Source organism: Oryx dammah, unplaced genomic scaffold, assembly GCF_014754425.2.
Source record: "Oryx dammah isolate SB20612 unplaced genomic scaffold, SCBI_Odam_1.1 HiC_scaffold_5, whole genome shotgun sequence".
Classification (NCBI taxonomy): domain Eukaryota; kingdom Metazoa; phylum Chordata; class Mammalia; order Artiodactyla; family Bovidae; genus Oryx; species Oryx dammah.
In genome coordinates this window covers 101,779,284-101,801,283 of record NW_024070189.1, presented here as the reverse complement: position 1 = coordinate 101,801,283, position 22,000 = coordinate 101,779,284, and the positions used below count along the sequence as shown (strand labels likewise).

Below are 22,000 nucleotides of genomic sequence, written 5' to 3'. Positions count from 1 at the left end.
GTCCAGGGTTGATCTATACAAAGGGTTGGACTCAGCACTGTATACGAAACCTAAAATATTATCGTTATTATTCACTCATTCTGCTAACTTCACCTTGGTCATAACTGCCAGATCACTGAAAATCAGCTCCAGGGAAACAGGGAGCCATGGGATGTGTGTGAGCAGAAAGGGAATCATCAAATCTGGTGTCAGAGTTGGGAGAAAAGAGGGAGACGGGAAGCTGGAAGCTGTGGATCCCCTGGGGAGGGAGTGGATGAGGACTGGGGGAGGCTGGGAGAGAACAGACCCCAGTCCCAGGTCAGGACTAAGAATCCCCCAGCTGCCCTGCCTCCCAGACCTCACACCCCTCCCACTCCACAGGGCCAGCTCCCCCAGCCTGCCCTTGCTCTGTCCTGTTCCCCGTCTCCACCTGTCTAATTACCACTCCAAGTCTCCATCTGTCTTGTCTCTTAGTCTGTTCTCTGTGTCTCCACCTTGTCCCCTCTCTTGGGTCCCTGCCCTGGCCTCCCTGTTAATGGCCACTCCGGGATCCCTCCCTGGCTGCAGAAACAAGAGTCAGTGGGGCGGGGTGAGGAGTGGGGGCGAGGATGAAAAGGGAAAATCTGGGTGCAGGGCATTGGGCACAGCCGCAACTTGATCTTGTTGGCCCCCAGTCCCAGTTGTTCAACCAGAAGGCCCCGAGAGGACAGGCTCTTCCCCTCCAAAGGACTCTCTTTGCCTCCTCTGTCAATGCCCAAAGTCGCAAACTTCATTTCCTTTGCAATTAACCAAAACCTGAAGACGTTGGGGAAAATGTGGAGGGTTTTCTGAACTTTGCTGAAATTTTTCTTCACCAGAAGTATCACTTCCTCCTGAACCTTCCTGAAGTTCCATGAGTTTTTTAAAAAAACCTCGTGTCTCCTTGAGAACTTCAGTGTTCAGCCTTCAGAGTGACGCGGAATTGACTTCCTTGTGACAGTTTTCCCATCTCTGACCAAACAAATGAAACCAAATGGATTGTTTTTGATTTAGAAAAAAAAATATTTAAATTGGTGTTGGGTTTTATGATGACCCCTCAAGGGAATTCAGAGAGATTCATACACAAAATTTCCTGTGACTATGACAAATGGTTTTCAGGAAAAAACCAAACTCTCCCATCACTTGATGCATTTGACCTCATGTGAATTCAAGGACCAGTTACTCACCTCCCCCCTCTGGAATTTTTTGGCCAGGAATGCAGGCAGAAAGTGTTCAAAAGAGTCTGTTTTTAGAAATTTTAGACACTGCTGGCAAGGGTGTCAATGGAAATAACCTTTTTGGAGGACAAATTGATAACAGCTGTCAAAATATAAAATGTTATTGCTTTAGCACCCAGCAATTTCACTTGTAGAGATTTGACTTCAAATCTTACTCTGTTCATTGAAACAAAAAAAATTAGAAATATTCTAAATGCCCCTTGATAATTATTATGATAATAAAATAAAATATATGTACTGAAAACCTAAACAGTGGTCAAAGGAATCCGCAATCTCAAAGTCATTATGTTGAGGAAAAAAAAAAGTTTCATCATTACCATTTCCGTTAAAAAAAAATCCAACTTTTTAAAAAACAAGTTATTGGAGAAAAAAAAAAAACTTACTGAAAAAGAAACATTACAAATCTAAGTTGTGAGACCAAATTGCCAGAAAGAGTGTTATTTCTGAGCTTGACCCAAAAGACATTTGTGTGTAGATTTCAAACTCTTGTTCTTAGACTGTGACAATTGCTCAAAATTGTAGCACATCGGTACTGTCAGTGCTATCAGTTTTCTGGGAGTTTATGGTTGCTTATCTTTTCTCTTGACGAGAGATACCATATTCATACATACTTATGTGCAGCATCTTCGACATAAGATGGAGAATAGCCAGGATCTTAAGTTCATACCAAGACTGTAACACCTCCAGGCACTGTCGCCATGCCTGAGCTCTCAACCGGACCCTTGTCACTCAGGCTCTCCCCCTGTCATGCCCCCTTGCCCCTGGTGGTCCCGCAGGACCAGGGCAAGAGCACCTGGAGCATTCTCCCGCCTTGTGTCTCGGTTGCTCAGCCCAGCATCAGAGGCTAGACATGATCCAGCCCCACCTTGAAAAAACACCACTGTTTGTTAAGGCTGACTGTGTGCCAGGCACTGGGACAAGTGTTTCACTACTGACTGTTAGGATAAAACCGAGGCTCGCAGGGGGAGAAGTCGCTTGTTCCAGGTCACACAGCAGTAGGTGGCACAGCGGGAACATAACTCCGGAGGTCTACAGTGAGACCATGGATTCCCTGTGCCCGCATGGCCCCCGTTAATGAAGAGGGACGATCTCCTCCTCCCACCCAGCTCCAGGGGATTCTGGGTGCGCCTGTCCAACCTAGAGAAATAGCTGGTTGGGCATCACTTGCAGCCCCCAACTCTCCTCCCTCCCAGTAGTGGCTGAGAAGGGTCCGGAATCAGGAATCAATGGGTAGCTGCAAAGGCCAAAGGTCAGACAGGGGTTTCCTGCCCACCGCTGGGACTTCTTCCTTCCCCACCCAACTCCTGCCTCCTTGATGAACATCACCTTGGAGGACCCCTCCCCCCCAACAACTCTGCACCCCATTACCCTGGCTAATAGGGGGATGTTTCCCCATGCCACCACTCTCACCCTGCTATGCCCCCACACAGGCAGTGGACAGCAACTGCGTTATCATCAGCCGCCCATGTTCCAGCCCCCTTTCCATCTCCTTGCCTCATTCCCTTTGGCCCCTGCCGCTCCCGCTCCCTCCTATCAGCCTTGACCTCCTGGGGCTAGGGTCTGTGTCCCACTCTGTCTTTCCAAGACTGAAGACCTGTCAACGCTCCTCTTGGGGAGGGGTTCTGGTGTCACCTACAGAGGAGGCTTACCTAGAGTGCCTGTTGTTGGGGGGAGGGTTGCGCAGGAGGGCATACCCAGAATCCTTTGCTCCTTGGTCCCTAAATCCCTTCCCACAGTGAAGTTCGACCCCCACTATCTTGTGCTTCCCATTCACCATCTCACAGAGCTGGGAAATGAGGTTTCAAACAGAAAGTGGTAGTGATAATAGCAACTGGCAAATCTTTTCTCCCAGCACACTCCCTGACCCTGGGGCCTGGCACCATGCAGAAGGGGGAACTGAAACTCAGACGTGAGAATCCCGTCATGGGAACTCACACTGGCCCCAGGTTCACTGCTGCTTGCACTTACTACATGCCTACGTGAGCCAGGCATGTAAGACGGTGTGATGACAGCCTGGGGAGCCCCGCCACCACCATCCATGGATCAGCCCTCAGTGAGCTGCGCCCATTACTGAGTGCTATGTGTGCCTGGCCCCTGGCAACGCACTCTGCACAATTCAGCTCCTGTAACAGCACTGTCCCTTGAGTGGGCACACATCTGTAGCCAGCCCTCTCCAAGGGGAGTTAAGGCCAGCTCTGTGAATGACCAGAGCGAGACTCAACGCCTGCCCCCCAAAAAACAGTCCTTTCTCCTCCCTGCTTGTCTGTGTCTTCCACACAAGGGGGATGTTGAAAAAGACGTCACACGCAGCTGAGAACAGCTCTGGGTACAGAGCAAGGGCAGAAGGGGAAACTGAGGCTCAGTAAGACCAAGGATGCCTGGCCACTCCAGCCGGTGCCCCACCCGTAGTTAATCAGAGAGGCCAGACGTGCCTTGGTGCCCTCCCCTCTTCCCTTCACAGCCCGGGGTGGGAGTGTTGTGATAACCCACAGCCCCCATTTCCTGCTGGCCAGGAAGGAGCCAGGCAGAGGAAGTATTAAGAGGAGTAATATAAACACTTCCCCCTCCCCCCCGCCGTGGCAAGGTCTAGAAGGGGCAGCGGCCACCACCCTGAGCAGCCCAGCCAGCTGAGCAGTGCTGGTACACGGGGCAGACGCTGGGAGGAGATGGGCTTGGCGATGGAGCACGGGAGCCCCTATTCACGGGCCGGGAGCAGCTCCAGGGGCTGCTGGTACTATCTGCGCTATTTTTTCCTCTTCGTCTCGCTCATCCAATTCCTCATCATCCTTGGCCTCGTCCTCTTCATGGTCTACGGCAACGTGCACGTGAGTACTGAGTCCAACCTGCAGGCCACCGAGCGCCGGGCCGACGGCCTGTATGGCCAGGTGATGGGGCTCACGGCTTCCCAGGCCAACCTATCCAAGGAGCTCAACCTCACTGCCCGCGCCAGGGATGCCATCAGTCAGATGATGCTAAATGCCCGCCGAGACTTGGACCGAATCAATGCCAGCTTCCGCCAGTGCCAGGCCGATCGGGTAAGACCGCAGGCTAGACACTCACCCTGGGGACCCCAGGCGGGTCACCTCACCTCTCTGAGCTTCACTTTCCTCATCCATGAAGACGGGGACATTTTGCGTGACAAGCCCGTGTAGAGAAGTGATGCGTATTTTGTTCCTATATCTCATGCAATATTTGGGACTTGTTGCTATTGTTCAGTCACTAAGTCGTGTCTGACTCTGCAACCCCATAGACTGCAGCACACCAGCCTCCTCCGTCCTTCACTATCTCCCGGAGTTTCCTCAAACTCACGTCCCTTGAGTCGGTGACGTTAACTAACTGTCTCATCCTCTGCGGCCCCCTTCTCCTTTTCCCGTCAATCTTTCCCAACATCGGGGTCTTTTCCAATGAGTTGGCTCTTGGCATCTGGTGGCCAAAGTATTGGAGCTTCAGCATCAATCTTTCCAATGAATACTCAGAGCTGATTTCCCTTAGGATTGACTGGTTTGATCTTCTTGCAGAGTATTTTGGACATACTTAGACTGAAAAAAAATGATTTGTGGTCTATCTGGAATTCAAGTTGAACTGGGCATCCGGTCTGTTACCAGACATAGATGCTATATACATACTTAATATGTATACAGCACCCAGAAGGTGCCGGCATACACTAGCTGCAAATAAGAGCTGACTTAATAAACCACGAGAGTTGAGTTCTTCATAATTAGTATGAATGGCCCAGGTCTGCCTGAGGCTGGATGTCGGAAATGTTATTTTGTCACTGAATGACGGGAGATAGGGAGAAGCTTTAAAACCCTTTTGCAGAGGGGAAATGGCCACCTGATGTGAAGAACTGACTCACTGGAAAAGACCCTGATACTGGGAAAGATTGAAGGCAGGAGAAGGGGACGACAGAGGATGAGATGGTTGGATGGCATCACCCACTCAGTGGACATGAGTTTGATTAAGCTCCGGGAGTTGGTGATGGACAGGGAAGCCTGACGTGCTGCAGTCTGTGGTGCTGCAGAGTCGGACACGACTGAGCAACTGGACCGAACTGAGCTGAAGGGAGGAAGTGGTTTTTGGGAGGCAGGGGAGCAGAAACGGCGCTTCCCTTGTGGCTCAGCTGGTGAAGAATCTGCCTGCAATGAGGGAGACTTGGGTTAGATCCCTGGGTTGGGAGGATCCCCTGGCGAAGGGAAAGGCAAGTGAGCAGAAACAGGTACCCCTGGGTCTTGTGGAGATTGTCGCCCATTTCACACCCTCAGCTCCTGTCAAACTCACTCAACAAGATCCTCTGGGGAGGTCCAGCTCCCGGCAGACACTGAGAATAAGGACGCCTCCTCAGGCTTTGGCTGGAACGGGGTGAGAGCTGGGGTGAGCAGGGGAAGGGAAGTTTGCTAGGGGATGAGGGGACAGCCTCGCTTTCCCCCACAGCAGGTCTCTGGGCTGTTTGGTGCAGGGGACAGCCCCAGATGGGAAGAAAACGTCTTTTCTGGGGCTTCAAACTACCCAGTCCTTGCCTCTAGGCAGGAAGGATGTGCGTGCCCCACCCCAATGAAACTGCCCAGTCAAGGTGGTGTCTCCCCCTCTCATACCCCAGGGCAGGGCAGGTCCCCCTCAGACCCCCAGAATGGGGTGAGTCCCCCCCCCAGAACCCTTCATGAGGCAAGGCCCTCCTCAGACCTCAGGGCAGGACCATGTACCCGCCCAAGAGCCCCCCAGGCCAGGGCAGCCCCCTCCGTCTTCTTCATTCCATTGGCTCATCTGGATCTTTCAGGACACAGATGGCCTTCCGGTCCAGGAACTGTTAGGAATCACAGGGTCGTAAAGTTTTATAGTTTTGTTTTTTCTTTTTCTGTTTTCCTTTTTTGTTTTGTTTTGGTCCCACTGCACAGGGATCTTGGGGCCTCCCAGGTGGCTCAGTGGTGAAGAATCCACCCGCAATGCAAGAAATGCAGGTTTGATCCCTGGGTGGAGAAGATCCCCTGGAGGAGGGCATGGCAACCCACTTCGGTATTCTTGCCTGGAGAATCCCATGGACAGAGGAGCCTGGGCGGCTCCAGTCCGCAGGGTCAGAGAGAGTTGGACCTGACTGAGCACAACCCCAGGGGTCTTAGTTCCCTAACCAGGGATTGAATCTGCACCCCTTGCAGTGGAAATGTGGAGTCTTAGCCTCTGGGCCACCAGGGAAGTTCCTTTTTCCTTGGTTTATTTTTTTATCGTAAAGTTATAGACTTATACACATCTTTGAATCCCAGATGCTCCCATCATAGGATATTAGAAATCTAAGAATCTGGATCTTCACAACTTTGAAATTTGAAAATCATAGCTTTTTTCCCCCTTTAAATTGACAAATTCTTCTGGCCTGGTACCCCTCAGGATTTTCTCCAAGGATCCCCAGAAAGTCAGTGCTGATGCTGGGGAAGAGCCCCCACCCTTGCCACAGCAGCCCCATGCGTGTGATGGTAGCGAGTCTTAGCCGCTGGATCACCAGAGAAGTCCCAGAATTTTCTGTATTTAGAATTTGTAAAAATATCTTTTAAAAAGTTTATTTTATTGAAGTACAGTTCGTTTACGTTATGTTAATATCTATTGTACAGCAAAGTGATTCAGTTACACATATGTGTATATTAATATATCCTTTTTCCTATTTTCTCCATTGTAGTTTATTATAGGATATTAAAGATAGCCCCTGGTGCTATACAGTATGTAATAATCTTTTTGATGGTCAAATTATTCTGAAATAGGCCACTAGGCATCCTGCATTCTGGCTCCTGTGTCTTTTGACGTAATTCCAGTAGTCTTTAAGCGCTTCCTGGCTTTATGTCCTAACAAATACTCCAGAAAACGCTTCAGATTGTTAATCCTTGTTTACTAATCAGTGAGTTCTTTTCCTCTTAGTTCAGGGCAGCTGCTAGAAAGTGAGGGAGGGACTCCTGCCTTGCTTCAGAAAGATGTACCTGAGCACTCCCTAACAAGAGAAGGTACTTTTTTGTTTTGTCAGACTGTTTGCTACTGTTGTTTAGCTACTAAGTCGAGCCCGACTCTTTGTAACCCCATGGACTGTAGCCCGCCAGACCCCTCTGTTCATGAGGTTTCCCAGGCAAGATACTGGAGTGGGTTGTCATTTCCTTCTCCATCAGATTGCATTAGTTCTAAGTATATGTTATTCTTCTCATCATCTTGGCATCTGGGAACCTATACAGAAACAGAACTTTTGTATTTTGGGAAGCCACTTCCTTCAACTGGAAGAAAACCTTTTTCTCACTTCATCTTTGGATCCAATGTACACCTTTTGATCTTGCCTTTCTGTAGTTAAAGCTTTTGAAAACAGCACTTCCAGAGCCCTTTTTTCTTTTTTAAATTAATTAATTAATTTGGCCGCGTGGGGTCTTAGCTGTGGCACATGGCGTTTTCCATCTTCATTGTGGCCTGCGTGATCTTTAGCTGTGGCATGTGGGATCTAGTTGCCTGGCCAGGGAACAAACCTTGGCCCCCTGCATTGGGAGGGCAGAATCTCAGCCACTGGACCACGAGGGCAGTATCCCCAGAACTATTTTTGTTCTCCCCCACCCCAGGTCATTAACACAGGGTCAGCTTCTGAAAGGAGGAAGGACAGAAAGTGAGAGAAAAGCAAACCTTCCCCACCCACCTCCTACCTTTACTTGTCATATTTCTACAGAGGCTTCTGCTTCAAAGTTTGAAAGGCACGCCCTTTGTTTATAAAGAAAAGTTATTTATAAAACTTTGTAAAGTTAAAATGTAATGCACAAGCCATACAATTGACCCATTTAAAGTGTACCTAACCAAAAAAAAATGTAGATGAAAGAAAAAAATGTACGTAACAATGATTTTTAGTACACTCACAGAGTTGGGTAACCATCGGTACAGTTTGATTTAGAACATTTCATTACCCCCAAAAGAAAGTGTATCAGCAGTCACTTCCCTCCCCCGCCCCCAGCAGCTGCAAATCTGCTTTCTGTTTCTATGGGTTTACTTATTCCGGATATTCCATTCAAACAGAATCGGGCACGATATAACCTTTACTGTCTGACTTCTCACACTCAGAGTGATGTTTTCAAGGTTCATCCACGTTACCACGGGTGTCAGGGCTTCATTCCTTTTTTGTGGCAGAATAACATTCCACTGGGTGGCTGGGTCATGCTTTATCCATTCATCTGCTGATGAGACACTTGCGTTGTTTCTACCTTATGGATACTGTGTCTACTGCTGCTGTGAATATTTGTGTACAAGTTTCTGTCTGAACATAGACTTCCATTGCTCTCAGGTGCATATACCTAGACCTAGAATTGCTGGGTCATAGTGTAATTCTATGGGAAATAGATGGGGAAACAATGGAAACAGTGACAGACTTTATTTTCTTGGGCTCCAAAATCACTGCAGATGGTGACTGCAGCCACGAAATTAAAAGACGCTTGCTTCTTGGAGGAAAAGCTATGACAAACCTAGACTGAGTATTAAAAGGCAGAGATATTACTTTGCCAACAAAGATCTGTATAGTCAAAGCTATGGTTTTTCCAGTAGTCATGTACGGATGTGAGCATTGGACCATAAAGAAGGCTGAGCACTGAAGAACTGATGATTTTGAACTGTGGTGCTGGAGAAGACTCTTGAGAGTCCCTTGGACTGCAAGGAGATCCAACCAGTCAGTCCTAAAGGAAATCAACCCTGATTACTCATTAGATGAACTGATGCTGAAGCTGAAGCCTCAATACTTTGACCACCTGATGCAAAGAGCCAATTCATTGGAAAAGACCCTGATGCTGGGAAAGGCTGAAGGCAGGAGGAGAAGGGAACAATAGAGGACAAGATGGTCGGATGGCATCACGGACTCAATGGACATGCATTTGAACAAACTCCGGGAGATGGTGAAGGACAGGGAAGCCTGGTGTGCTGCAGTCCATGGGGTTGCAAAAAGTCAGACAGAACTGTGTGATGGAGCAACAGTGGTGTAATTCTATGTTTAGCTTTTTGGAAAACTGCCAGGCTATTTTCCACTGTGGCCTCATTATTTTTACAGTTCCACCAATAGTGACTGAGAATTCTCTTTCTCCACGTCTGCACCAACACTTGTCCCTTCTTTTTGTTTTATTTATAGCCATTCTATATCATTCTGAGGTGATATCTTATCATGGTTTTTATTTGCATTTCCTGCTAAAGATGGTGAATATTTGTTGATGTGTTGGTTGACATTTTGTATGTCTTCTCCGGAACAATGTCTATTCAGATGTTAGGTGTGTTTTGCAATTGGCTTGCTTTTTATTATTAATTTCTAAACAGTTTGCTTTTATATATTCTGGTTACTAGTCTCATCATCGGACACATGATTTGCAAGTATTTTTCCCATCTATGAGTCTTTTTCCCCTTTCTTGATGTTGTCCCCTGAGGCACGAAAGTTTTTAATCTTGGTGAAGTCCTATTTAGCTGTTTTCTCTTTGGGTGCTTGTGCTTTTAGTATCATACCTAAGAAAACATTGCTGGGACTTCCCTGGTGGTTCAGTGGCTAAGACTCCAAGCTCCCAATGCAGGGGGCCTGGGTTCAATCCCTAGTAGGGGAACTAGATCCCACATGCTGCTACTAAAAAAACCCACAAGATCCCACATGATGCAACTAAGACCCGGCACAGCCAAATGAATATTTTTTAAAAAGAAAAGGAAAGAAAGCACTGCCAAATTCAAACTCATGCAGAGTTAACACCTAAGTTTTCTTCTATGGAATTTTTTCATTTATGCCCTTACATTTAGGTCTTCGATACGTTTTGAGCTAATTTTTGTATATGGTGTGAGTTAGGGTGCAAATTTATTCCTTGGTATGTGACCGTCCAGTTGTGCCAGCACCATTTGTTGAAAAGAATCATCTTTCCCGTGAAATAATCTTGTCACCTGTATTAGTTTGCTAGGACTGTCCTAACAAAGTACCACAAATCAGGTGGGTTAAATAACAGAAATTTATTTTCACAAAGCACAGGATCAAGATATAGGCAGAATTGTTTCCTTCTAGGACTTCCCAAGTAGCTCAAAAGGTAAAGAAGCTGCCTGCAATGAGGGAGACCTGGGTTCAATCCCTGGATTGGGAAGATCCCCTGGAGAAGGGCTTGGCAACCCACTCCAGTATTCTTGCCTGGAGAATTCCATGGACAGAGGAGCCTGGCGGGCTACAGGTCATAGGGTCACAAAGAGTTGGACACAACTAAAGTGACTAACATACAGGACCATCAGGGAAGGAGCCATTGCGTGCCTCTCTCCCCGGCTTGCAGACAGCTGCCTTCTCCCTGTGTCTTCATGTCACGTCTGTGCATGTCAGGGTGTCCAGATTCCCTCCTATAGGAACCACAGTCATTGCGGATTAAGGCCCCCCTAATGACCTCGTCTTAATTTAACCACCTCTTTAAAGATCCTGTCTGCAAAATAATTTACATTCTGAGGTCCTGAGGATTACGACTTTGACATGGAAATCTGGGGTAGGGGACACAATCCAGCCCATACTAGCATCCATGTTGAAAATCTTTTTTTTTTTTAAGACATTTATTTACTTATTTTATGGCTGTGCCGGGTTTTGGTGCTGCACGCAGGCAGACTCTGGGCAGTCTCTGGGCAGTGCATGGGCTTCTCATTGCAGTGCTCTCCCTTGTTGCAGAGCGCAGGCTCTGGGCATGCCGGCGTCAGTGGTTGTGGCACGCAGGCTCAGTTGTCCCTTGGCATTTGCGGCCTTCCAGGAATTGAACCCATCTCCCCTGCACTGGCAGCCGAATTCTTTACCACTGAACCACCAGGGAAGCCCTTAAACGTCAATTTTTGATTGGCTGTAAATGTTTTCAAGATTGCTCCAGGTTATAAAATGCATCAGTATATAATTGCCAAATAGTATTAATCATAAAACTTTTTTTTTCCCCTAGTTGACTAGAATGCCTAGGGGAAAGGGTGAAATTTTTTTTAACCTTTTTTTTTAAAAATGAGAGGTTCTTTAAATTCTATAATGTTTTACAATTTTCAAAAGTTTCACACACATGATTTCATATAATCCCATAATAACCCATTTTAAAAAAAATTTCCAACTCCTATATTGGCCTTTTCCTCTTCCTTCTCCCCACTGGTAACCACTAGTTTGCTCTCTGCGTCTGTGAGTCAGCTTTTGTTTTGTTATAGTCACTAGTTTGTCATGTTTTTTAGATTCTGCCTATCGGTGATACCATACAGTGTTGGTCTTTGTCACAGGTGCCCTTCAAGTCCGTCTGTGTTGGTACTTACGGCAAATTTTCATTCTTTTTTATGAATGTCTATCATTGTCTATAATTGTAACAACTCTTGAAGATCAGACCAGCATCCCCTGTGAAGAAGCTATGGCCCTTGTGAATTGTGCCAACACAGACCACCTGGCTGACAGATCTGGGTCCCCTGTCCCAGGGGTCTGGGCGGACCTGGGGGCAGGGGCCTCACAGGTGCTGGACACTGAGCTCTGTCTTGCGTCCCACCTGGCAGGTGATTTACATCAACAACCAGCGATATATGGCTGCCATCATCTTGAGTGAGAAGCAGTGCCAAGAACACCTCAAGGAAGCTAACAAGAGCTGCGATGGTGAGTGGGTGAGGGTTGGAGTCGGGGTTACGGGCCGTGGAGAGCAAGGTGGCAAGATTCCCCGGCCAGTCTCTTGGCAACTCCCAACCTTCCTGAGTCTTCTGGTCCTATACCCCTAGCTTTGGCCCTCTCGCTGACCCAGAAAGCCAAGACACTGGAGGTGGAGCTGGCAAAGGAGAAGCTGGTATGTACCAAAGACAAGGACAGTCTGACAGTGGGCAAGCGAGCGGTAGAGGAACAGCTGGCCGAGTGCAGCAAAACCCGAGACCAGCAGCAGCAGGAACGGCGGCTGGCTGAGGACCGGCTGCGGAAGGTGCAGGCCTTCTGCCTCTCCCTAGACAACAACAAGTTTGAGACGGATCTGCGAAACCTCTGGAGGGACTCCATCATCCCGCGCACCCTCGGTACCCTGGGCTTCAACTTGTACCATCCCCTCGGCTCGGATCTGCCCTCCATCCAGAGAGCCTGCGACAGCCTGCCCTCCATCATGACCTCCAAGGTGGAAGAGCTGGCCCGGAGTTTGCGGGCTGGCATCGACAGCGTGACCCTCGAGAACGAGAAACTCCAGCGCCAGAAACTGGAGGTCGAGCAGAGCCTGCGCGCCAGTCAGGAGGCCAAGGAGAAGGTGGAAAAGGAGGCGCAGGCCCAGGCTGTCAAGCTCCAAGCAGAATGTGCCCGCCAGACCCAGCTGGCCCTGGAGGAGAAGGTGGCACTGCAGAAGGAACGGGACAGGCTGGTCAAGGAGCTGGAGGAGAAGAAGCGGGAGGCTGAGCACCTCAAGTTGCAGTTGGCAGTCAGCAACTCAGCCCTGGAGACCTGTATCAAGGCGAAGGTGGGTAGGGGGCCCTAGATTCAGGTTGCATTGGAGGGACGGGCCTGGAGGCCAAGTTGATGGTGATGTTGAACTTGGGTTTGAACTTGGCTTTTTTTTTTTAACTTCTTTTTGAGGTTGGCTTCCCAGTGTAGATTGGGTTTGTTAGGACTCGCTTGAGAGTTTCACTGATGTTAGGATTGAGGCAGAGCTTAGAAAGTGTATCAGCACTGAGAAAGGGGATGGGGTTAAGACTGGAGTCGGAGGTGTCCATCAGGTCCAAGGTTGAGTGAGGGGTGAATCTAGAACTCTGATTCCTTTGGGACACAGTTGAGACATTGAGGGTGGATTTAGACTTGAGGCTGGGATCACACATGGGTGCCCATGAGTCTAGAATGGCTTTAGGATTATAATCATGTATTGCCACAGGATTTTATTGGCATTAGGACTGCGGTGCCGTTTGGATTGGGAATGATATTAAGAAAGAGATAAGGATTGGGGTTGAGTTTAGGAAGGCGGTGGGCCTCAAAATTGGCTTAGGGTTCGAATTAGGGACTCATTCACTGTTGGTGTCAGGGTCGGGATGGATTTGAGTTGAGTTGAAGGATCAGAGGGTGCTGGATTAAGGATTGGGAGCGACATTGGGGTTAGTTAGCATGACGGTTAAGGCAGGTCACAGGAAAGGCTTGATGTGGATGCTGAACTTGTGTTTAGAGTTGGAGCAAGGTGAATTATTGGTGACTCCTGTGTCTAGAGTTGATTTCGGTTAAGGTAAGGGTTTCAAGTAGAATTTCATTAGTCTTAGAATTAGGTTGAGTTTGGAATGTGGATTGTGAGGAAAGGTTAAAAGTTGGGTCAGAGGTTGCATGCAGAGAGGTCATTGTATCTAGGTCAAGTGAAGAGCAAATCAAGGATTTCAGTGGTTTGGGGATTGCATTGAGTTAAGGCTGGAGTTGAGGCTTAGGTTGCTATAGGTGGTTGGTGGGGCTAGAGATAATTAGAAGTTTGGGGCTAAGGGTAGATTCAGCACTTCATGGGCATTAAGATTGGGGCTGGAATTGACCATGGGTTAGGAGTTGAGACTAAGTTGAGTTTAGGGTGGTTAGTTGGGATTGAGTTGGGTTGGTATTCGGATATATTTGAAGGGAAGGATTAGGTGATCCTGAGTTAGAGCAGGGATATACCAGGGTTCCAGTGAGGGTCAGGGTTGTGTCTAGTGTAGAAGCTGGGTGGCTATTGATCTTGGGCTGAGGTTGGTTAGAATTCTAACTCAGGTAGAGGCTGAGGTCTAAGGTAGAGATGAGGTTGAGTGTGGTATTGGGAAAGTATTTATGGGTGGTCATAGGGGAATACAGGGCTGGGTCTCAGGGAATGAAGTTGTGGAGTAGATTTTTCATAGTGTCTGGGTCTAGGGGATGGGTTATGGTCAGAGTTAGACATAAACTAATAGATCAGATCTGTCATTGAGATTGGATTTGATTCTAAGGGAGGTCCTGTTTTCAGGTTAGGACCCAGCTTTAGGTAACTGAGTTCAGGACTGGTTGGATCTCAGGTTTGGAGGAGCTCCTTTAGGGCTGTTTGATGGCCTTGAGGGCGGGAGTCCCGCTGGTCTGCAGAGCGGGTCAGTTTTGGTCTGAGACAGGGGATTGGCCGGGTAGGCTCAGCTGGGGCCACGGGCTGGAGTCAGGGCGGCACTGAGGCTGTAGTGGAGGTCGAGGCAGGACCCCTGCAGAATGGGGTCTCTGGGGAGCTCCCAGTCACTTCGAGGCAGATGGCTGCAGGTGATTATATATCCGTCATCCTGTGTGTCCTTCTTCCGTGGGTATCTGTCGGTTTCTCTGCCCTGGAAGGACCTCAAGTCTCTAAGAGTAGAAAGACATCAAACAGCCCTAAAGAAGCTCCTCCAAACCTGAGATCCAACCAGTCCTGACCTCAGTTACCTAAAGCTGGGTCCTAACTTGAAAACAGGACCTCCCTTAGAATCAAATCCAATCTCAATGACAGATCTGATCTATTAGTTCATGTCTAACTCTGACCATAACCCATCCCCTAGACCCAGAGTAGAAAGGCAGGAAACTCCCTAGGACTTGTGTTTGGGGGTGCTGCCCTCCACCAGCCTCCCTTCTCTCTTCCCACAGTCGCAGTTGACGATTCCTGGGCCAAGACCCGCGGCCCCTATTCCCAACCCTCCACCTATCGGTGAGTGACAGAGGGCAGAGCCAAGATGGGGGTCGGATTCCACCTTGTATCCCGGATTGCCAGCCCATCCCTGGCCTTGGAGGCAGGGCTACCAAGGCACCCAGTTAGGCCTGACCCCTCCTTCTTTCGGCAGACCCAGCTAGCCTGGAGGAATTCAAGAGAAGGATCCTGGATTCCCAGCGGGCTCCTGCCAGCAACGTCTTGGTCTCAGCCAGGTGAGGCTCTGCGCTGTCTCAGGCTGACGGTGCAGTCTGAGGGTGTGAGCAAGGCTGGGTACAGGACTGGGGTTGTGGGGGGGGGGGCACATATCACACTTTTTGTTTCCTTAATTGAGCACTTGCTGTATACCAGGCCCTGTGCTGGCACATTTGGCTTCCCTGGTGGCTCAGATGGTAAAGAATCTGCCTGTAATGCAGGAGACTCAGGTTCAAATCCTGGGTCGGGAAGATCCCTTGGAGAAGGGAATGGTAACCCACTCCAGAATTCTTGCCTGGAGAATCCCATGGACAGAAGAGCCTGGTGGGCTACAGTCCATGGGGTTGCAAAGAGTCGGACACGACTGAGTGACTAACACTTCATGCTGGGCCCAGGGTCAGAGCTGTGACCAAGACACACAGTTTCATTCATGAAAAGTCTCTGAATATTGGGCCAGAGGGACAATGAAGGAGGCAGGGTAGGAAAAGTCACCAAAAACCCGCCGTGATTGGGTGCTTACTGTAATCTTAGCATAGTCCTAAGCACTCTGCCCATTTAACTCATTTAATCTTCAGAATCCTAACCTGTGGGTGAACTACTGTTACCCCCACATTCTGGAGGAAGCAAATGAGGCATGGAGGGGGGGTGTGTGTCATGCCCCAGGTAACACAGCCAGAGCTGGGACGTGAACCTAGGTGATCAGACTCCAGACAGGCAAGGGAGAGCCTCGGTGAGGAAGGGACCTTTGAGCTGGAAGGCGGACAGGAGCTGACCTGGGGGACGGCAAGGGGAATAGTCCCTGCAGGTGGCAAGAACTGCCGGGGCAAAAGCCCTGTGGCCAGACAAGGGTAGCAGAAGTGAACGTAGCCCAGGAAGGGTAGGAGGAAGAGCAGTGTCTGAGGGTGACCCTGGGCCTCTCACTCCACCCTTCTGAGCCACACTTTCTAACTCTACAAAATTGTTGGGGGGTGAGGGTCTCTGAAATCATCTTCCCAGGTGGTGCAGTGGTAAACAACCCGCCTGCCAATTCAGGAGATGCAAGAGATACAGGTTCTGTCTCTGGGTTGGGAAGATCCCCTGGAGTAGGAAATGGTAACCCACTGCAGTATGCTTGTCTGGAAAATTCCATGGACAGAGGAGCCCGGCTGGCTATAGCTCGTGGGGTCACAAAAGAGTTGGACGTGACTGAGCAACTGAGCCCCCACACGCACACTCTGACTGAGATTAAGGGCATGACAATACTTTGCCAGCTATAAAGTGCTGTCTACAACTGGCTGGAACAAGGGACCCAGAGCCTCAGTGGGGAGCATCAAGGGTGCCTGGCACGTGATCAGGTCATAGCTCCACGCTTTTGCCCCCGTCACCGCCCCCCCAAGCCCAGTCACCCTTTGGACAGCAGCCTGTGCGTCATGGGGAAGGTGACTCAGGCCCCGGCTCCTGGAACACCCTGTGCTCCCACCAGGTTGCTGCTACACCCCCCTTTCAGGACCACACTGCTGACCTAGGAGTCAAGGACTGGCTTTCCATTTGCAGTTTATGACCTGAGGCTCAGAGGAGCGTATGGGATATTTTTCAGATCCCTCTGACCCCAAAGCCTGTGCTGTCCAAGGTTTTGCCTTGCGGCTACTGTCAAGCTAGATCTGTTTCAGCCCCAGGGTGCTCAGCAAAGCCCATAGGATCCAAAGGACTTCCAAAAGTCTGTCACTAACTCTCCAGAGTTCTCCGCACCCAGCTCCATCTTCTCTGTGTCTCTTCTTACATACTGCCCCTGATGGGGAGCTCACCCCTCTTGCAGAACGGGTCCCCTCACTCTTTGACTAGAGTCTGACCTCGCTTTTTGAACAAACAGACCTTTCCTCTCTCCATCTTGGCCTGAAGCCATCATGGCAAGGAAGGAGGTTCTATTATTATCCCCATTTCTCAGAGGAGGTAACTGAGGCCCCAGGGAAGTGATCAGCCCGGGGTCATGCGTCAGCAACTCAGGGCTGGAGCCAGGCTCACTGTCCAAGCGTGTCTGGGTCCCAGCTGAGAATGGGGAAGCTCTTGACATTGTTTACCCCAAGTGACACACCCCACCCCCCTCCTTTCCGAGGAAACAATGTGTGCTTAAGCCCGGCCCCTCCTGCTTCTCTCTGCAGGATCACAGGAAGAGCCTCTGGCTTACGGGCTCCGGCTTGATTTGCTTCCCTCTGAGAGAGGGGCCAGGGACGGTCAGACTGGAGTCTTCAGCTCTGGGTTTGAGTCCCAGTTTGTCCAGTTACTCACTGGACAAGCTGTAAATGACTGAGTTGTAACATCTGAATTTTACAGGCACCCAATAGGGAGGTAGATTCGAGGCAGGCTTCAAATCACCCATCCCATGGTGAAGACTGTTGATTGCTTTTCCACTCTTATGCCTTCTGGGCCTTCAGAAAGTCTGTGCTGTTGCTAAATCACCCCCATGCACCCCAGATCCTTGCAGCTTGCCTGTGCTCACAGAGGGAGGGAACATCCAGGCCTGCGCCATGGCTGGACTTGAGAACTAGGTCATGCTTCTTAACTGAACATTGTTATGTGGTTTTCTATGAGTGGCAAAAAGTGCTGAAAGTGTTAGTTGCTCAGTGGTGTCTGACTGTTTTTGTGACCGCATAGACTATAGCCCACCAGGCTCCTCGGTCCACAGAATTCTCCAGGTAAGAATACTGGAGTGGGTTGCCATTCCCTTCTCCAGGAGATCTTCCTGACCCAGGGCTCGAACCTGGGTCTCCTAAGTTGCAAGCAGATTCTCTACCATCTGAGCCACCAGAGAAGCCAAATGTTCCAGCTTTCCTCTACTTAGTAAGACTGAGCTTCCTTTGGAGATCAATTTATATAATTAAAAAAACCCCACAATGGACATAAAGACAAATATTAAGTAAATGTTGGTTTAGGGACTCTGTGGTTGAAGATGAAGAAAGTCACAGTGTGGAAGGTTGAAGCTGGAACTTCAGCCCTGACTGTGAGCCAGGCAGAAAGCAAGTGTCAATTCAAGTTCACTTGATTCGTTTTATCATTCAACCCATATTTCTTGAGCAGCTATTGGATGCGAAGGACACAGAGAAGAATAAGGCATAGCTATTCAAATTCCCACCGCCTGTATGACTGCCCATCTAGTAGGGGAGACGGATAACAAACCAGATGAATGAGCTATGACAGGGCCCCTTGGTAATGAGTGAGACAGAAAAGGGATAAGGGAGCTTGAAGAGGTTGGAATTTTCCACCAGGGGTCAAGGTGGCCTTCACTGAGGAGTGATACTTAAGCAGAGAACTAAAAGTGAGGGAGGAGCCAGGGATTCCCTGCAGGGTGCCCCAGGCAGTGAGGCAGCCTGTGCAAAGGTCCTGAGGCAGGACCATCCATGCCTGGTGAGTTTGAGTGAGGATTTAGGTGTGGCTGGAGTGGAGTGATGGAGCAGGGAGTGGGAGGAGGTGAGGTCAGGGTGATGGCAGGACAGATCAGGCAGGGCCTTGGGGCAGCAGTGAGGACTTTGGGAGCCCTGCGAGGGGCTGTGAACAGCAGAGGGCATGACCCGACTCAGGTGTTCATAGGCTCTTTCTGATTGCTGTTCTACGGGGTGAAGGCAAGAACCTGGGACCAGGGTGAAGCCGACAGCCCTGGTCCAGGTGAGCAGTGGGGCTTAGAAAATGGGCCAGGGACAACCCTCCCTTGCAGGCTGGCGAGCAGGAGTGGTTAAAGATGTCTGATCTCTGTCAGGGCTGGCTCAAAGCCGGTGGATCCTGGTGAAGGACAGAGGCTGGAGCTGGTTGTGGGACGGGATTGTGGGTGGCGGGGGTGCGGGGTGTGGAATCTACGAACGTGAGGCTGTGGGGGCCCCAGGGAAGAGCCAGGGAAGGAAGGGAGGGGGCCAGCGGAAGCAGGACTTGGCTGAGGCCCCCACCTCCCCCATCAGGAAACAGCCTCCGCGCCAACCTCTGACCCCTCACGAGAACGTTTGCCAGACCAAGGAGGGGGAAGGGCATTCCAGACAGTGGGACCGCTCCTGCAGAGGCAAGGCGGAGGGGCAAAGTTGAAGGGATGCCTCTGAGAATTTGGGTTATGCTTGGACAGGTTTTGATTCCCCAATGGGGAGGTCTGAGAGTTGGGGGAAGAGTGGGTGGAGCCTTGAATGCCAGATATAGAAGATTTGGCTTTAAAAAAAGCTGTCTTTGTCCTGAGGGTGCAGAGGAGCCAGGGAAGCCTGTGTAAAGGGGCAGGCTCATTAGAAGAACTTTCCTGGGAATGAGTGAGGGGCTGGCTCTAGGTCAGTTCTGTATGGACAAAAGAGGGAAACTAAGGCCCTGCCTGGGGAGTCGGGGGTTGGGGGTGGAGGGCAGACTGGGGCAGCAGGGGCTTTGGACGAACTCCCAGGATCCCAGGCCCTTAGGGAGCAAAGGGGAGAGCCAGACAGACTGCAGCAGAAACCAGGAGGTGGCCTCTCTGAACCTCAGTCTCTTCAGCTGTATAATGGACAGGCAAATACCTCAGTCCCACAGAGGTTCAATCTAAGGGAAGGTTGATACTGGTGTCAATTAAAAAAAATGTACAAAGTTAAATGCAAGTTAAGTTTTATTTGGGGCCATGTGAGGGCTGCAGCTCAGGAGACAAAAGCTCAGATAACTCTGAGCAACGGCTCCAAAGAAATAAGGAGGAGGTGGTATATATGTGATTTTGGCAAAAGGGGAGTAAATGAGATCAAGCACATATTTTTTTTGTAGAAAGCTTCTGCTAGCTTCTGCTAGTCACGAGAAACAGTTGTCACCATGAAGGATTTTAGTGCTTTTCTAGATATGAAAAGATACAAGGATTGGGCTCATAAAATTAGCTCCTGAGAATATATAACTATTAAAGACCTGTCCTGCCAGCTTCCTGGAGCACAGAGTGCCTCATTTCTGCTTTCTCCTCTGAGCTCCTTCAGGGGGTGTTAGAGGTCAGCAGCTGCAGTAGCACGTGATTTAATCCTTGCAGAGGTAGATGGCAGTGCCATGGCAAATGCCAATTTGTGGCTGACACCAGGAAGACCCCTAGGGTTCTTGGGAGCAAGAAGGGGCCCAAGGTAAGAGGCAGGCCCAGGCAAGGTTTGTCCTGCTATCTGCCTGACCGACTATTGTATTCCCATCTCCTTTCTGCTCCAGTGGCTGAGGAGGCTCCAGGCCCCGCTGACCGAGGGTGGCCCGACTCACCTGTCTGGAGACCAGGTGCAGCGAGACGCCCGCAGCGTGGGACACAGCCAGGGTGGCGTCAGATGACCTCCCTCACACACACCAAAGTGGGCACCCTGGGCCTGCGTCCTCTGCTCACCCTTGCCCACACCCTCCCTGCACGGCCTAATACTCTCACACAGACTCACACCCACACCACACAATCCCTCACTCCCAAACACCGTGACGACATCACAGGCACACTGACATCACATGGACAGCTTGGTGACGTCACACAGAGACAAGGCAATGATATCACAGAGATACACGGCGGCATCACACACGCACTTTCTGCCTAGCCCTTGCCCAGAGTCACACCCCTTCGTGCACCCAGGCCAAGGCACCCATCGTATCCCACTTGTTTAGAGCATTGTAGTGCTCCAGGTCTGGGGAAGTGAGAACAGGAAGACATTCGCTTTCGTCCTCTCCTGAGAGTTTCTAGGCCCCCCTGGAGAGGGAATGTCTCTGATCCAGGGGCCCCCTCAGAGCCCGAGAGGGGGCTGTCCCTTCATCCTCTCTTCCCCTATACCCAGTCCTGCCGTGTGGCCCGTATAAATGTTAGTAGCACTAAATAAATGTTATCGAAACCCTTCAAAGTCTCCTGAGTCATGATTTCTGCTTTGAAAAGGCACCAACAGGCTCTGAGTGGCCAAAGAACTAGGATTAAGATGAAGGTCGCAAAACCCCATCCCCAGCATCCCCAGAACAGAAGACCCTTCAACCTGGAACAAACTTGGGTGGACACCAGCTTCCCTCAAGACGCAGGCATCTCCGTGCGCATGTACATGCTAAGTCGCTTCAGTGGGGTCCGACTCTAGCCTGCGCCAGGCTCCTCTGTCCTTGGGATTCTCCAGGCAAGAATACTGGAGTGGGTTGCCAGGCCCTCCTCCAGGGGATCTTCCTGACCCAGGGATCAAACCCGCATCTCCTGCAGCTCTTGTGTTGCAGGCATATTCTTTACCACTGAGCCAACAGGGAAGCTCGAGGCATCTCTATATGTGAAGAGAAATGGCAAAATCATATAATCAATAAGGGTTATATGAAATGCCTACAAAGCCCCATATTATGACAGCAATAATATGAATTTAGTGCTTCTTTAAAATAGATTAAAAAAAATCTTTTAAAGCAGAAATTGAAAAAGCAGCTTCTTTCTTGTTCATTTTTTTATTGTAGTATAGTTGACTGGGGCTTCTCCTGGTGGTTCAGCAGTAAAGAATCGCGTGCAATGCAGAAGACGAGGATTCGATCCCTGGGTAGGGAAGATCCTCTGGAGGAGGACATGGCAACCCACTCTGGTATTCTTGCCAGCAGAATCCCATGGACAGAGAAGCCCTGGCATCCGTGGGGTCGAAAGAGGCAGACACGACTGAGCCACTGAGCACACAAGGCACAGAGTTGATTTGTAACGTTGTGAAAGTTTCAGGTGTACAGCACAGTGGTTTCAGCTATACATATACGTACCTGTATTTAAAAAGCAGTTTCTTGGACTTCTTTGGTGGCCCAGTGGTTAACAAGCTGCCTGCCAAGGCAGGGGACACAGGTTCGATCCCTGGTCCGGGAAGATCCCACATGCTGTGGAGCAACTAAGCCTGAGCGCCACTGCTACTGAGCCCGAGCGCCCTAGAACCCGTGCTCCCCCACCAGAGGAGTCACCTCGCACACTGCAATAACAGAGCGGCCCCCCGCTTGCCTAACTCAAGAGAGCCCGTGTGTGGCAACAAAGACCCGGTGCAGTCAGAAGTAAACACATTT

The 22,000-nt window shown here is 49.8% G+C and overlaps 1 protein-coding gene across 1 annotated transcript; it reads left to right on the top strand.

Moving 5' to 3' along the window:
• Positions 1-3,789: 3,789 nt before the first annotated feature.
• LOC120864222 (plasmalemma vesicle associated protein) lies at positions 3,790-20,840 on the top strand. The gene is made up of 6 exons (XM_040241123.1): positions 3,790-4,270; positions 11,733-11,829; positions 11,949-12,661; positions 14,779-14,839; positions 14,973-15,054; positions 20,183-20,840. Exons 1-6 carry the CDS (start codon positions 3,902-3,904, stop codon positions 20,187-20,189), a joined length of 1,329 nt encoding a protein of 442 aa, XP_040097057.1. The 5' UTR covers positions 3,790-3,901; the 3' UTR covers positions 20,190-20,840.
• Positions 20,841-22,000: the final 1,160 nt, after the last annotated feature.

Bases quoted from the DNA above. Each gene is read 5' to 3' on its own strand.
- LOC120864222 (XM_040241123.1), top strand. From the start codon at position 3,902: ATGGGCTTGGCGATGGAGCACGGGAGCCCCTATTCACGGGCCGGGAGC. The intron at 4,271-11,732 runs GTAAGACCGCAG...CCCACCTGGCAG, and splicing joins GCCAGTGCCAGGCCGATCGG to GTGATTTACATCAACAACCA. The intron at 12,662-14,778 runs GTGGGTAGGGGG...CTCTTCCCACAG, and splicing joins AGACCTGTATCAAGGCGAAG to TCGCAGTTGACGATTCCTGG.